This window comes from Pseudogymnoascus destructans (genome assembly GCF_001641265.1).
Source record: "Pseudogymnoascus destructans isolate 20631-21 unplaced genomic scaffold scaffold_22, whole genome shotgun sequence".
In the NCBI taxonomy this organism is placed as follows: domain Eukaryota; kingdom Fungi; phylum Ascomycota; class Leotiomycetes; order Thelebolales; family Thelebolaceae; genus Pseudogymnoascus; species Pseudogymnoascus destructans.
This window is the reverse complement of record NW_020167541.1, coordinates 590,859-606,550: the sequence shown is the minus strand read 5'-3', so window position 1 is coordinate 606,550 and position 15,692 is coordinate 590,859. Positions and strand designations below refer to the sequence as shown.

The window sequence follows — 15,692 nt, the reverse complement described above, 5'->3', positions numbered from 1 at the left end:
TGACGGCCGTAACTACCCCGAGTAAGGAGGCATCCTTACACAGAACTCCTGCATCTTTGCCTTACAATTGGCATGCCATTCCTTCGGCCAGCTACTTTCAATATAATCCCATTTCCATTGTGGACATAATACTAAGGCTGCAATATAAACAGGAGATCTGTCGGTGAGGGTGTAGTACTTATCCAACTTGGCCCACCCTGAGTTGCAGCAAGGACTCATAAAAGGATCCTCAGCATATACTCGCTTAGCGTCTTCAAACTGCTCAAGCAGAAAGTCCATTGATAGCAGTACTTTATCGATTGTGTCACCACGAGCTTCTGTAGAAAGTGTGGCGTGGTGAAAAGACAGGAGAAAGTCCTGAAGCTTTTGAAGCTCAATCCAGTCCTGCTCTGACAATAAGTTGCGGTCGTTCTCTTTATATTGATGACAATAGAGATTGACAGGCGTTTAGAATTATAGCAGTGCTGATCATTTTGTACCAAGAGTTCCACTGTGTCGAGTTGTCCCGTGCAAGATTACGGCCTCTGCTAAGCTCTTGAAATCTAGCGATCCATTGCGGGCACCTTTGTATATGAACTACAATGTTATGTAGCCTGCCAAGTGGCCCTTTCTTTCTCCACCGTGCCATTTCAGCTTCTGTGGGGAGCGATAATAGCTTTGTATTGTTCTCTTCTGCAAGAGCTTCATCCTCAGTTTGAAAGAGAAAGGTTTGGGCTGCCAGATTGATGATGTGGCCATTGCACTGAAGCCTGTGAGAAAGTGGTTGTAGTAGATTTTGTACTGATCCAAGAGCACTGTAAAATGAGTTAACTAAAGTCTAAAACATGAGAATGATTTATACAGACTCTCAGATAAAGACACCGTCATTGTATCATTATTGTCTGCATTGTCCATTACAAAGTATCCAACCTTTGAAGCAATCCCATAGTCATTAATGACCTGCATAATGATCTGCGCTTGATTCTCTCCTAAACTCATTCTTAGTTAAACAACGATTAGAGCATTTCAAAGTACTAACCTGAATGTTTTCCCTCTATCTCCTTTAAGGCAAGTACATAATGTGTCAACTCCCCATTTTCACTGATATAATGCGCAATCATTCCAAGAATCGCTAGGGAATTAGGGGAGGACCAAAGATCTACAGTAAAGTGGACTTTGGAGAGTGCCGATTGGACCTTCTGTTGTATCCGTAGTCGCTCATTTTCATACATACGGAGCGTCCACGCTTGTATTGACATATGCGAATCAGGAAGCCAAACATCCACTTCTGGATTAAGGTAATGAAGAAACGCCCTAAATTCCTCTCGGGAAACCATACGAAAAGAAATGCTACAAGCAGTTATCCACCGCACGTAAAGGTGCTCTAGTACTGCAGGATCCATCATATGCTCCGTATCTGGCTCTTCAGCTAGGCGGCGGCATTTATAGCTAGTCTCTTGGCCCCGGGCCATAGCTTCTTTAATGCTGGTTTGCCGGGAGAGGACTTTCGTGGCTTGTGAAGACATTATATCGACGCTATGAGCCTTTATTAAATGACTTGATATATTAGCAGTGCCTCCAGACTCCAGATACTCTTTGTGACATAGCTTGCATCGCCAGAGCATCTTTCCACTTGAGTTGGTAATACGTGTCTCCCGTGACGTTTCATTGTAGTCCCATATCTTTGATCTGCGATCGCGTTTTTGTGTAGGAGTTGAGAGAGAGGATGAACAAGGTGCTCTAGATTGTCCGCTGTCAATTATTGACAAGCTATCAGACTGTTGGGAGGCCATAGTGGTTTATATTGTAGTACTGAACTGTAACCAAGGAATCTAGGTATGAAAAATGAATAGCAGCAGACGAAAGAATAGTGAACAAGATTGGTAGGTACGATAGGCAGCAGTGGTCACTGTCTAGGCTTCCACGTAGCTGTGGAGAGCAGCCTGTTGGGGGAAGGACCGAAAAATTGTCACCGTGCACAAATCGTGTGGCGGTTTTGTCAGTCGGACCTTCAGGTTTTGCGCAATGGGCAAGAAGGCTTCGACAATAGATTACAGCATTCGGGCCAATTGATTCTAACTATTCTAATGGCCTACTCACTATTTATGGGCGTTTTGGGGCCCTACAGTAATTACCGTAATCCTCCGTATGCCCACTGTTCTGGGTACAGAGTTTTCACCTGCCCCGCTAAGGGCCATGGAACGCTGGCCCCCTCGGGGATTACCAAACTTCTAGGCCAAAAACCCGGAATCCCTCAGCTCCCGTTCCGATTCCCAACAAGCCTAGCACTTGACTTCCCACGTGATTGGAACTAATAGTTTGGACTGAACTGAGTTGATATAAATTTTGCTAAACTGAACTGAACTGAACTGTTGAAACCTTAAACTGGACTGAACTGGACTGAACTGGACTGGACTGGACTGGTTAAACTGATAAACTGATAAACTATTGGCCACACTGGCTGTACTCTCCAATTCCCTTGTCTTTATCGCCTACTCCTTCTCTGAGCTAACGTTTTCATAGTCGTTTGTAAATAACTTCACTGCCTCGTCGACTGTGAGGTTAAGCAGATTAGGGTGTTCCTTTTCCATCTTATACCACTGATGTTTTATAGATCCGGCACTCTTGCCTGGAAAATTTCCTCTGCAATTTGAGGCCAAGCCTTTTTCTCCTGCGATAATCTGGCTCGAATAAGAAGCGTACAATTGTCTGGGTTCCAATTCTGTTCATAGGCCTTACTACCTCGGTGTCTCTTCCTGTGACGCAGATCAGGGTGTACTTTTTTCATAATATACCACTGGCCTGCTAGGGCGTGGGCAGTTAAGCCTGGGAAATTTTCCTTGGCAATTTGATGCCAAGTCTTTTTCTCCTGCGATAATCTGGCTCGGATGAGAAGCGCATGTTTCTCTGGAGTCCAAATAAATTGACCGGCCTTACCGCCTCGATGTCTCTTCTTGTCACGCAGAGTAGGGTTCTCAATTTTCATCTTAACCCACTGCTTTCGTAGTATATCCGCAGTCGTACCTGGAAAATGTTCCTCGGCAATTTGAGTCCAAGTCTTTTTCTTATGCGATACTCTGGCTCGGATGAGAAGCGCACATTTCTCTGGAGTCCAAACAAACGCGTTTTCAAAGGCATCTGCTTCTTCCATAGCTTCACTGGGTGTGTGATACTTAGAATGTTTTCTCTTGTGAGTGTTACACTATATATTCAACGACACTCGAAGAACAGTCCCTCACATTTAACCATAGACTCCAGAGAATTAGGCATTCCATTCGCTCTGCTATACACACAAGCTTGCGTAGCATTACATTAATGGTCTTAATCGTGCTAATAAGCTATGCTAATAAGTATAGCGCGAAATCGGGACCCCTTGCCGTCTGAAGGCTATAGCAAGGGGTATTGTAGCTCACGTATATTTTAGAGATTTGGCTCCTTCTCTAATTCTCCATAACGACATAATTCTTGCTAACTGCACCACGAGAGGCATTGGTAGACAATTTAGCTGAGCAGGTTTCGTGGAGGCAATGATTAACAACCTGGCCGACGTCTTTAATCCCCTTGCAGTGGCACATATGACGGACGCGCTTACTTTAGAAACTACAGCCGAGCCTCATGATTCAAAGCTTGAAGAAAAGATGAAGGAGGGTTGCAGTGTCTTGTTGGCACGGCACCTCGTTAGTAATCCAAAACAAGCTTGAGCTAGTAATTAAGGGTAACTAGCATCCTTAACGTCTCTTATAGCAAAAATTGAAACTTAGAGTGCGTATTCTATAGAGTATAACTGATGGCGCATCGTGCAGCTATGATATGAAACAAATGCTGACTCTCGTGACTGTTATGAAGTCTGTCCCAAGATCATTTCATTCTATCTAAAGCACATATTCATTTTTTCAATGCTGATACATACCAATACCTAATAAAGTAGTTCGAATAAATCAAAACCAATCTCCTCGAATTCCCCTTCATTTCCCGCACCTCGTTGGCTTTGCTCGAGCTCATACCCTCGGACATTCAAATCCCCCAAAAATTGTCTCAAAGTCATACTCATTCCATCTAACCACCGGTTTCAGCCCCGCCCACCTCCACTCCCAGCGCCCCTGATCCCCTTCCTCATCCTTAATCCACACCCTCCTGAAGTAAAACTCATTGGTTGCATGGCTATGCCCCCTCTGCTTCTCCACCTTATGGGTCTCATCCTCAAACCGCAGATGTCCCGCTCTCAACTGTTGTCTCGCAATCACAAAATCGTCATCGACTTTCTCCCACTCACACGCACCAAGGAGATGCTGCGTCTTCAATAATGGATCACCGAGGAAACCCGGAGAGCTCATCATGGCGACGAACGATGCCGCGGCCATGGAGGGATACGACTCTCCCGAAACCTGGGTATAGTCGATCAACAAGACTGGCGCGAGGATGCGAGAGAGGCGCGCCCAGTCTTTGCTGTCATAACTGTCCGCCCAGTGGAAGAGGAGGGAGGAGAGGGCGAGGTGTTCTGTCGGCTTGCGTCAGCGAAAGGACAAATTGTCAAAAGACGGGGAGAAGGGGGGGGTAAATTGGAAAGAAAGGGAGACGGACCCTCGAAAGTGATCTGTTTCTTTCCTTTCTTGGAATCAATAGGTGAACTTATGGCGGACCCATTTGCAAAATTCAACCCCATCAAGCCACCAAGGCTGTTGCGTAAAAGTGTTACAATAGTCAGAATCATGGTCTTGTTGTCTTACGGGTTTTTTTATTTGTCGTTGAAAATGTCAACTTTCTGTCTCAGGTTTTGATGTCCAGGAAATATATTTATATCCATCTTCTAACCGCTATAACAAGAAAAGTAGAATGTAACGGTGTTCATGGACCGGACCTAGTGGGGAACACAGCCCGGGCTTCCACATCTCAATCCCAATGCCTAGTTGACAAGTACCCCGATGCTTAATCCCACTGTGCCCCAAGGACCTTACATGTCGCCATCGGCCCACCAGTCTCATGTCCGAACCCGGTATAGGTGCATTGGTATCAACAACGAAACAACAGATAAAATAGCCACAATATCGTATCTCGGATTTTCGTGTAGGTGCTGAACGGGCACTTTCCAAACCAACGTTGTCCCTACGTGTCCCAGGCCAGGATACTCATCCTGTTCCCTTGAACTTTTGTCATAATCATGCTACATCGACATCTCTGGCAGCTGTATCGATTCGGTCAATGAGTACTTGCTGTCTAAAGCGTCAATCCTTCGTTTCCTTACGTCATCTAATCCAAATCCTTGATCACCGAGACATACTCCGTATTCATTCGGCGTCGGAACCTTGCAGGGAAGACGGGAATTGGTAGGATTTCTACTAAGGGATATTTTCACCATGAAAGATCGTACATTCCGGATGCGGTCGCGCGGATCCGGCAGTGCATTCTGGTTCGGAACGTCAACGGCACTTATGGAAGAATTCGGCTCTGGGATGCATCACGACCCTGAAGGCTCAACCGTTCCCAAACGCGAACCTGTGACGTCTATATAGGGATGAGCTGCCAAGCTGTCATTGCATGGGATCGTGGGCTAAAAGCGGGTTGTCGCCTAGTGTACGGAGTATTGATTGAACCCGATTCTACCAACCCCTGCCCACCAACGTTTCTGGTCCAATCACGCGCTTTCCCTGCTTTCTGGCACGTGTCATTTGAACCACTTACTCCATAAAGGAATGGTTATTCCACGAATATCAAGAAACGGCCCATCGGCAATCGATCGATGAAGATCTATAAATGGCTTATTGCTTGCCAAGGTGCCCGCTGCAGAGCGAAAGAAGCGACGTCAGGACGGTTCAGCGACACAATCCCAAGAGTTGGGCGGCTGAGACAACCGACTGTGGACGCCTGGGCCCCGACTGTGGATGGCGGCGCCGCGACGGCGCCGTCCACAGTCAATTGAAGCAGCCTCAGCTTCAGGCCGGGAGTAGTTGGCGTGAGTCGGGCCTCGAGGTGTGGGCAGGACGATTGTAGGGGCATTACATGTCCCCTGTACAGTTTCGTAGTAATGAGTATACTCGGAGCATGTAGGTACGAGACTACATGGAACCTATTACGAGCTCCTAGGGCTCGTAATGCCATTTGTGTCTGCTTTGATTTCCGCACTTTCAAACGAATCTTTCAAACCCAGCCGCTCTTTGTGCAAGTGCATACTCACCGTGATATTGTAATATTGGCAAATGTCAGGGTGGAGATAGTCGAAATTGTAACCATCGCTCAAGTTGTCAATTTACTCTGTCCTTAAGAGCTGCTACCCTCTGCTGTCTCTTTCTTGAATCTCGGAAATCACACCATCCTCAACATGATCTTTTGTACCTATTGCGGTAAAAGGTTCACGAGAAAGGAGCATTTGGAAAGGCATATACCAAGTCGTGCGTATCCTCTTTACATCTAGGCTGCTTAACATGCTGAGAAGTAGAAGATACAAATGTAAAACCTCACAGATGCAAATCGTGCCAGCTTTCGTTCGCGAGAAAGTAAGTTCATATCATATCACCCATGACCGAATCGTTTTTGATGATTACGCAGAGATCTCCTGCAGCGCCATTACTCGACATATCATGAAATAGGAGATCCATCTCTCGCACCTCCAGCGTCTATTCAAACTGTTGCTGGACGAACACCCATCGCTTGCCTCAACTGTGCGAGTGCAAAGACTAGCTGTGACAAGCGTGTACCATGCGCAAGGTGTGCAGATAAATCGCTGCCATGTGAAGCAAGGTTTACGCGACGACCATCAACTCTGATGGTGAAAGCAATAGCCGCGTCAGAAGCCTCCAAGCAAGCTCCAGAATCAATCGAACCCAAACCACCACAGCATTCCGCTATCGCTACTCCACTAGAAAATAATGATATGGTTATTGACCCTTGTTTACATTCGGCTCCTGCGATGGAAATTGCATCACCTACGCCCCAAATATATAGCACTAGTATCTCCGGCGAGCCAGAGCCAACGAGAATTGGTGGCTTCGATGGCTTTGTGCAATACAACGACGGCATTGCGAGTCCTGTCTTGAATTATCAAGATCCGCTCACATGGGACGATTTATCCATGGATATGAACCTTTATGGTAATCTCACATCTGTGCCACCCGAAAACATGCATCTGGTGTATTCAGATCAAGGCGACATCTCGTCAGGTTCTGACATAAGCTCTAGCTCAATACAATATCAACCATCGATATCACATACAAGAAGTTGCAGTATAAGTTCAGTTGGCGATGTCGACATGGGAGACCAGCCACGTTCCAAGCGGGCCAGGCTGTCTTATCGTGCTGTTGCACCTGGAGTTCAAGAACCCCTGGCTACAGAGCAAGCTTGGCCATTAGCACGGTGTAATCCGCCCACATTCTCAGACTCCTGCCAACGTACGACTGTTGTGCATCTTGAGAGACTGGGACAAATCTCTAAACATGAACGTGCTTGGGATTCCCTAGCCTTGCAGCCTGACCTAGCTATGTCTGCATCAGATTTCATTAATGTCGAGCCTATTAACTCCGGCACCCGCGATACTCTTCATGCCATTACGCTAGGTTTTCTGTATCGCGCCTTGAAAACACATCGTAGTGGTTTCACGAACAAATGCCAGAATGGCCACTATCTCAGTCCAGCAAATTTCAGCTCTCGTCTTCTCCCACCAGCGAATATGTTGGAGTATTTTCTCCTGAAATATACTCTTAATTTATCGAAATATTATTCGCTCGATGCTAGGGGAAGAATCGACCCTAACGAGCTCATCCACGGTAACCATACTTCTACTCTCCTCATCCTCCTCATGATCGGCCAAGGCGCTTCGATGTCAAGGTCAACAGAAGCTCGCTGTCTGTCAGCTGGTTTGACAGAAATCTGTAGGATATTGCTCTTTGATATCACTGAACAAGATATTGAGCTCTGCGCTGACCCCACTGTTCTGCGATGTGCGCTATTATTTACGATGCTCGGTGCCTGGAGTGGGGATAAATGGCATATGGATATTGCGATGGGACAGCGCGGAATGTATCTCACTATGCTGAAACACGCTGGGATGTTGGAGCCGCAAGATATTTCGGTGTCGAGGTTAGGTGGGAGTTCAACCGTGGATGTGCAATGGCGCGCTTGGGTAGAGGCCGAAACTCGGAGTCGGTGAGGATCCTGCCTAGATCTCCTGTCTATTTCCGGTGACTGACTGATACTTGACAGACTAGTATACGACTGGGTTCTGCTCGATCAAGAAATATCGCTTTTCGACGACATGTCAACCATCCTCTCCATCTCCGAGCTGCACGCACTCCTCCCCCACCCCAACCCCTCTTTATTCTCCGCTTCCTCCGCCCATGCCTGGTCGACGCTCCTCTCCTCATCCTCAACATCACATATCCGGACGTCCCTCCATGAACTCTTCCAAGACTTCCTAAACGACCATCTCCACCATTCCGCGTCCCTCACACCATTAACACTACGCCTCCTCCTCCATCCAATCCAAAGCCTTCTCTATGAAGTTCGGCAACTTCTAACTTGCTTCTCAGAGGTCCTCTCCACGCGGCGCTCCTCAACGCGGACCCCCACCAAAGCCTCAACCCTCATACGTCTCGAGGAAGTCCAATCCCTACTACAAAAATGGTACAACCTACACCTTTCCCTTCCTCCCTCCGTTTCTGGCTCGGCCCACGACTTGACCAAGACTACAAATCTGATCCTATATCACCTGATCAGCCTTAACGCACACACCTCCATCCCATCCCTGGAGCGCCTTGCGCGCCGTGCTCCCGCCACGCTTGCCACAGCGAACCCACACTGGGATCTCAGCCTGCAGCACAAAAAGTGCATCTTTGACAGATTCTCCGCGCTTTTCCATGCAGGGCAGATTCTGCGCCTGGTGACCCTCTTCGACTCCCCAGATTGCATGCCGCCGTGGGCCTCCCTCGCCGTCTACCGCGCCAGCTTGGTTCTCTGGTTTGACGTCCTCGCCAGGTCTGATCCGAGCTTCCAGCTGCCGGCTGCGGAGGATCCAATTGTGGTGATTAATGAGAGCATGGCCGATGATGCGGCGTTGATGTGCTGGCTATGGAAGAGGGAGGGGCTGCCGGTGCTAAGGGGCCGAGATGGCAGCATGTGCAAGTTGCAAGAGCCGGAGGCGGTTTTGGAGGCTTGCATTAGGTTCGTGGGCGGGATGGACGAGGGAGGGAATGGGAGGGGAGGAAGGCTCGCGGATGGGATTGTGAGGAAATTACGGACGTTAAAGGGGAATTGGCATGGTGCTGGAGGCCTGCATGGCCCATAATATACGTGTTTTCCATCAATCTTTTTTTGTTTCTTGCGAGACGAATAATTCATTTGTGGGGTTGAACGTAAGCCCCTGCATGACGTCCATTTATATTTGGAGGGCGGATCTTCAGAAAGCTGAAAGGAGCCGGTACCCAAGGAGAAGAGCGACGAGGGGATGGCACAGAAACATTCGCAGCATATGATCACTTTATGAGTCTACAAATCTATAAATCTCAACGATCATCCTTTCCCAACCCCACTTTCAATACTACCTATTTATCAATCACATTGCAATATGAGCCTCCCCACGTAAGCACATATTGAACTGCAGGCCTGCTAGTCCACTACGAAGGCGCTTGACTACGAATGAACAGACTACAGGTTCAATCTCTGCGTAGGTCATCGGTTTGCCATCTCAGTCTCATGGAATCTATGCAATCAGAGCATGGTGGCTTGTTTTCCTCAATTTTTATACGTTCTCAAATTCGGCTGGTGGAAGAGTGCGACTGAAAAATACGGCTTCTCGGGAGATTGAAATGTGTCCGATGGTTAATATTTTTTGCATGCCGTATCGTACGAAGTGAACGAGAAGGTGTGGAAGATCACGTGCAACCGGACGAAGCATTTATTTGTTGTAAGGAAGGACCGAGATATTTATTGGAACTGCGTTCCTAGTAGTACGCTATACAGCGTAGATTGTGGTATATATAGGGCTTTGCACCTATAGTTGCTTAATCAAGTCGTCAAGCTCCAAATATGTGCTCAGCAATATTGCGACCGCGCGCAAATCGTGTGATATTTTTGGTGATGGGGCCTTCGGCTTTTGCGCAACGGGCAGGAAAACTCGACAGTAGACTACAGTATATCGAATAAATCGATTAATTGAATTACTACACTATCTACGAAGCCTACGTATTATTTATGGGAAGGGTTTAGGCCTGAAACCTAATGCGCTGGAATTCCGAGGCAATTGGCTCACGCCAAGCACCAATTGGGGAGCCCGACGATAACACTGGGAAAAGCTGCCATTTTAGGGCCAAAATACCACCGCCGTATCCCATGGTGTGCCTGTCCTCTTTTCCCCAACATTATTCTCTCATCATGGCTGGTGGTCTTACATTCCCAGTTCATACACCAACTTACCTCTAGCTCTCCTAGCTACCTTGCTCTTTCACCGGATGTTTCCTATTCTCCGTCAACCGCCCTACTAATTCGTTCTACGTCACGCACTACCAAGTCCCTCCCCGCCCCGTCCAAGCCCGGAAGTCCGTCAGGAAGCCCGCTGGGGAAGTCCGTTGGGGAAGTCCGCTGCCTTCGGACAGCGGCTCTGCTGCACACCCTCCTGCATCGTTAGCCCTCTCTGCCCCCAAAGAAGGACTGGGCGCAGCTCTATGGACTTCGGGAAAAGGGAACGGGACGAATCAGTTTGGGGAAAGGGGAAGCCAAATGCTGTCATTAACGGATATGGGAACGGAGACTGTGCGGACTTCAAATGCGACGCACAAGACGGACGGAAGAGGACGTTTTCGAAGCCGATGACATAAACACATCAAGATGGTGATATATATCTCAACGCTAGAAGATTACTTCTTCAAACCGAGTGACTTATAGAGCTACTTTTCGCATATCATCCTTCCCCATTTATGCAACGTTAGGCTTCGACAGCGACATCTACAATACCTCAAAACTTTCAAAATCATGGCCCCACCAGCAGCAGTTGACGAGATCGCCTCTAGCCTCGCTATGGGCGGTGATGTTGATTCCCAAGGTGCCACTACATTTTTTACCTCTCTTCCATTTGCCGGAAAAGTCGCCCTCATAACCGGTGCATCCCGTGGAATCGGCCGAGGCATGGCTCTCGAGCTCGCCCAGCGCGGCTGCTCCATCATCGCGAACTATGCGTCGTCCGCGACGGAAGCCAAGTCGCTCGTTAGTGAGATCCACAAGCTCGGAACTGGCGCCAAGGCTATTGCTCTGCGTGCCGATGTCTCTAAGCCTGATGAGATCTTCCAGCTCTTCGAAGACGGCATCGCCCACTTTGGCCACCTGGACTTCGTCATTTCAAACTCCGGCACTGAGGTTTGGAAAGATGAGCTCAAGGTCACCGAGCAGGACTTCGATCGAATTTTCGACCTCAACTGCCGTGGTCAGTTCTTCGTCGCCCAGCAAGGCATGAAGTATCTCCCACGCGGCGGCCGCATCATCCTCATGTCCTCGATTGCTGCCTCTATCTCGCACGTGCCCAACCACGCCTTATACGCAGGCTCAAAGGCAGCCGTGGAGGGGTTCACAAGGTGCTTCAGCATTGATTGCGGCCCGAAGGGTATCACCTGCAACGCGATTGCTCCGGGAGGCGTCAAGACCGACATGTTCCAGGGTAATGCATGGCATTATACACCTGGCGGAACACCGGATACGCCAATGAGCGAAATCGATGCGGGTATTGCAAAGGCCTCCCCATTGAACCGCGTTGGGTATCCAGCTGATATTGGCCGTGCCGTATCACTACTTGTGAGCCCAGAAAGCGAGTGGATTAATGGTAAGGGATCTCATTTTCACCCTTGTCGGTGATAATTTGTAGACGCATGCTAATCTTATCATCTCAGGCCAGGTCATCAGACTGAGTGGAGGAGCCATCTAAATGGTGCATCAGTCGTTGCTTTCAAAGAGAAATGGCTGAACAGCATTGGTTTCTGACTGTCGTGTCACAATATTGTATGGACGAGAAAATGTCGAACATTGCATGCAGGTTTCTGTTCCTCAACCTCTACATGTAACTTGCAAATAATAGATTGAATCTAAACCAAAGAGTTGCATGTTTGACTACCTCCTCAACTGATATGCATAATTGAAGTTCGCGACTCGTGCTCAGCTCTAATGACATTAAGTGACGGATTTGCCTCGGTCAAGATTTTGTTGAGATGTTTTGCCCAACTCCATAATCGTCCTGACTAACATTTTCGCTTTGGGTTGGAGTAATTGGAGTGCGTGATTTGGAAGTGAATAAAAGAATTAAGCTGTTCTCACTGCCATACCTTATCTAAACATTCAACTCGTTTCAGTTCTGAAATGGCAATGTTGTAAGTGTACTTTTTTAGGTTTATGCTCTAGCTAGATTCATGCCATGAAGGTATCCCGACGAGACTTCATAGAGAAATAGTAACGATATAGTTCAAGTCCAAGTGACTCTTCCATTCAATTGAAGTGGGCTCACATTTGAGAGGAAACAGTTTTCCATATTTTGAATATGTTAAACCGATATATAAGACCATTAAACCCTAAAAAGATTGATAACTTTTCGAAACCAATCGCAATTGAACTCTGATGATCCCGTCCTCTGTATGCTTATGACACGCGCGTCATAAGCATACATTGTCGCACATATTTAACATCCTTCCGTCGGCCAGAACATTGAATCGGCTATTCCAGGCGTCATACGCTGCTTTGCCCATTCTCAGTTCTTCATATGCGATCTTAAGGCTTTTTGATAGGTGGCCCAACAAAGTAGAACAAATGCCAGCATCCCTGTCCCTTTCATTGCGTCCGCAAACTTCGCGGAAACGCCCAAAGAGTTGTTCCAGTTTCCAGAGTTCGCGCCATAAAATTTCATTCCTGAGCCAACGACCATCTTCGTTAGCAACGCGATAACTGCCGATAGGCATTTGTGTGTCTGCTCTAGTCGTATCACTGAAGTCACTCTGCAACGCTACCTGGTAAAATGACAATATTTTCTCCATTATGGTGGCAAGGAGCATGGTAGTGGTATTGGATCCCGATTTGGAAACACATTCTCTGCAAGCCAACATACTGGCACATCCTTCTACAGCTTTTCGATTGATGGTCAAGGCCATATCAAACGCTGATGCTAATCGAGTGGTGCTGGAGTGATTGTGAAGAGCTTGAAGAGATTGAAGGCAGGTCGTAAAGCAGTTGCAGGATGGCGAGGATATCTTAGCATTGGTTCGGCAATCAGGTGGAGAGTTGAAATCGAGCGATGAATTTGGCGATGGAAGTTCTGCATTCGTGCGGGGATAGAATGGTAAATTTGACGGCTGACTATCGGACCATGGCGAGATTAAATTCAGCTGTGGTACAGCCCCTAAATATTTCGGCCACGACATCATCGTCCCTTGATCGTTTTGGACTACAGGATTGTCAAGCTCGATGTGCGGTATTGGCGTCCAAGGGAGCGAGTGGTCAAACAACTCGGCAGTGCTAGGAGGCAGACCCAAATCGTAAGCATCAAGCAAAGCGTCGTTGCGATGGGATGCAGTTGTGTTTGCCGAAGATAATTGCTGTCTATTTCCATACGCTGACCCCAATGAAATATTCTTTTTATCAGTAGCTATGGGCATAGCTTGAGAGTCAAACGCAAAGCGGGAATGCGAGGCCTCGTCGACGTTCGTATCTCGGTCGGCAGCACTGACATTGATGTTGGAGTTGCTGATTCTCCTATCTGTACTTGGTTTGCCGATCCTCAACGATGGACTGTATTTACAATCTGTTCCGCATGTGAGGCAGCGAGAACATATCGGCCTAGTTTTACTGCATTTGACCTTTGCGAAGAAGCATCCATCACAAGAAGCTCTCAACCTCTGAAGGCGGGTCTTATTTGAAACTTTGCTTGATGACATCGTAGCTAGTATTCGTTTTGAGAGTTATTGAAATGTAGGTATAATAGATGGCATCCTATGGGTGGCATGGTCGACGTTGGCTGGAGCTCCACTGATGAAAATGTTGCGTTAATTCGATGCCATTTAAGTCGAGTGAAGGTAAAATGCTTCTGGAGCAACATATATCATTTCAGACAAGTTAGATGGCCATATGATAAACCTGTGATCTAGGGACAGTTATTTATATAATGACGTAGCGAACCGGCCAAAGAAGCGGAAGCGCCAAAATGACGCGATAGTAGTTGCTGTCAACTAGATGCTAGATCCGTCCACCACAGAATATGAAGGAAGCTAGGTCGTCCTTTAGTAGCCATATGTTCACGACGCGACATTGAATCCAAGTCGCAGAAATTAACTAACTTAGAGGAATTCGCCCACAATGAGTTGCTACCGTAGACCCTGGGCGTATCGGGTTGATCATCCGTACCCGCTTTTGTGGTTCATGACAGCCTAGGCCGGGCGGTTTAGATATGTTCTACCATATGACGTGAGGAGCACAATTTGTAAGAGTACTTACTGTGTACTTTCTTTGGCTGTATTAGACCTAATGTACCTTTCAAAGTCTCGTGGAAATGATCTCTCCCCCAGCTAATGAATAATGAATGCACTTATTGTACCTTTATATAAAATAGGTGTAGAGATACTTATTTGCTATATAGCACCGGCTTGCTAAGAAGCCGGTTGGGACTGCGGTTTGGAAGCGTCAGGCCAGACCACGGTTTGGTCCCAACAGTCGAGACCAGTCCCCGCATGCCCGCTAGACCTCGTGGCAGCGGAACAGGGATGCATCACGACTGATATATGCTAGAGAATAAATATGGCTTCTGTAGAACGTACTATGGCAACAGAATACTCTCGTTGTATCAGCGCTACCGTTACTCAAGGGGATTAATGCTGTTGCGAATCTCCGCCGTAGGACACTCAATGGTGATGTCAGCTGGTCAGAGCTTCTGTTAGAAGCACCGCATTTTTAAGGTTCTGTTCCAGTGCTGACCAATTGCACTGTCGCTGAGTGCAGCTACATCCTCTGCATGCAGCTGCGCTGAGACAGCTTCTATCTGTGGTCGTCAGTATCGGCGTACAGATTGGATAAAACCTTCCTTCTCACGCCTACAACCAACCCCCCCATGTTTCTCACATACGCCATGGTTCATAGCGACCTAGCCTCATTACGCCAGTAGATACTTTCGCCACGACTCAGTGTTGAGGTCATTGATAATATGAGGAACTCTGGAGGTTCTGGGTATTGAGCCCGCACGACGTGGTTGAGTGAACTCGACTAGCGAGCACCTCCACACGTAGAGATTCCGTAGAGCAGCTCTCTTGCCTCAATCAATTAATCAACATCACATACATCAATGCACTGTCATAATATCATCGCTTAGAGCCTCTTTTGTCCAGGGGTCTCCAGTGTAGTCAGTAGTTTAAACTGTCTGTTTTAGGGCCATAACGAACTAACTGTTGGAATTCAAAACTCATAAGTGTCAACTAACTAACTATGAAAAGTCATAACTAACGTAAGTCGTGGCTTAACTGTTCTAGTGGCTCTATTTCGGCGAGGACCACCCAACCAGAATATACATCACATACCAATGGTCTGTCGAATAAGTGCAAACGCGCTTGAACTTGATACTAAGCTTACTGAAGCTGCTTTAGGAGTCCAACAAGGGTTGTATAAGTCTTCATATGCAGCTGCAAAGGCATTAGGGCTTAATAAGGTTTCCGTACTCAAACGCGTCAACGCTGCGCATCCTATTTTTTTCCGACAATAACCCCCATTCT

General features: G+C 47.4%; 6 protein-coding genes across 6 annotated transcripts; 2 read left to right on the top strand and 4 right to left on the bottom strand.

Moving 5' to 3' along the window:
* Positions 1-502: 502 nt before the first annotated feature.
* Positions 503-2,035, bottom strand: VC83_09667 (uncharacterized protein). Its single transcript, XM_024473080.1, has 3 exons — positions 1,019-2,035; positions 846-968; positions 503-794 (listed from the first exon to the last, which is right to left on the bottom strand). Exons 1-3 carry the CDS (start codon positions 1,770-1,772, stop codon positions 577-579), a joined length of 1,095 nt encoding a protein of 364 aa, XP_024328848.1. The 5' UTR covers positions 1,773-2,035; the 3' UTR covers positions 503-576.
* A 500-nt stretch (positions 2,036-2,535) lies between these two features.
* On the bottom strand, positions 2,536-3,130 carry VC83_07910 (uncharacterized protein; the record flags this gene model as incomplete). Its single annotated transcript, XM_024471474.1, has 1 exon — positions 2,536-3,130. One exon carries the CDS (start codon positions 3,128-3,130, stop codon positions 2,588-2,590), a length of 543 nt encoding a protein of 180 aa, XP_024321103.1. The 3' UTR covers positions 2,536-2,587.
* Positions 3,131-3,977: 847 nt separating this feature from the next.
* On the bottom strand, positions 3,978-4,690 carry VC83_07909 (uncharacterized protein; the record flags this gene model as incomplete). The annotated part of the gene is made up of 2 exons (XM_024471473.1): positions 3,978-4,477; positions 4,561-4,690. 2 exons carry the CDS (start codon positions 4,688-4,690, stop codon positions 3,978-3,980), a joined length of 630 nt encoding a protein of 209 aa, XP_024321022.1.
* A 1,605-nt stretch (positions 4,691-6,295) lies between these two features.
* Positions 6,296-9,778, top strand: VC83_07908 (uncharacterized protein; the record flags this gene model as incomplete). Its single annotated transcript, XM_024471472.1, has 4 exons — positions 6,296-6,365; positions 6,416-6,470; positions 6,523-8,115; positions 8,173-9,778. The coding sequence occupies 4 exons, from the start codon at positions 6,296-6,298 to the stop codon at positions 9,251-9,253; spliced, it is 2,799 nt and encodes a 932-aa protein (XP_024321023.1). The 3' UTR covers positions 9,254-9,778.
* Positions 9,779-10,327: 549 nt separating this feature from the next.
* On the top strand, positions 10,328-12,045 carry VC83_07907 (uncharacterized protein). The gene is made up of 2 exons (XM_024471471.1): positions 10,328-11,776; positions 11,844-12,045. Exons 1-2 carry the CDS (start codon positions 10,936-10,938, stop codon positions 11,876-11,878), a joined length of 876 nt encoding a protein of 291 aa, XP_024321030.1. The 5' UTR covers positions 10,328-10,935; the 3' UTR covers positions 11,879-12,045.
* A 34-nt stretch (positions 12,046-12,079) lies between these two features.
* VC83_07906 (uncharacterized protein) lies at positions 12,080-14,227 on the bottom strand. The gene has a single exon (XM_024471470.1). It carries the CDS (start codon positions 13,869-13,871, stop codon positions 12,597-12,599), a length of 1,275 nt encoding a protein of 424 aa, XP_024321031.1. The 5' UTR covers positions 13,872-14,227; the 3' UTR covers positions 12,080-12,596.
* Between the last annotated feature and the right edge of the window lie 1,465 nt (positions 14,228-15,692).

Excerpts from the sequence above, each read along its gene's own strand:
- VC83_09667 (XM_024473080.1), bottom strand. The coding sequence starts at position 1,772 with ATGGCCTCCCAACAGTCTGATAGCTTGTCAATAATTGACAGCGGACAA. Across the intron at positions 969-1,018 it reads GATAGAGGGAAAACATTCAG|GAGAGAATCAAGCGCAGATC; the intron begins GTTAGTACTTTG and ends GAATGAGTTTAG. Across the intron at positions 795-845 it reads GACGGTGTCTTTATCTGAGA|TGCTCTTGGATCAGTACAAA; the intron begins GTCTGTATAAAT and ends CTCATTTTACAG.
- VC83_07907 (XM_024471471.1), top strand. The coding sequence starts at position 10,936 with ATGGCCCCACCAGCAGCAGTTGACGAGATCGCCTCTAGCCTCGCTATG. Across the intron at positions 11,777-11,843 it reads AGAAAGCGAGTGGATTAATG|GCCAGGTCATCAGACTGAGT; the intron begins GTAAGGGATCTC and ends TTATCATCTCAG.
- VC83_07906 (XM_024471470.1), bottom strand. The coding sequence starts at position 13,871 with ATGTCATCAAGCAAAGTTTCAAATAAGACCCGCCTTCAGAGGTTGAGA.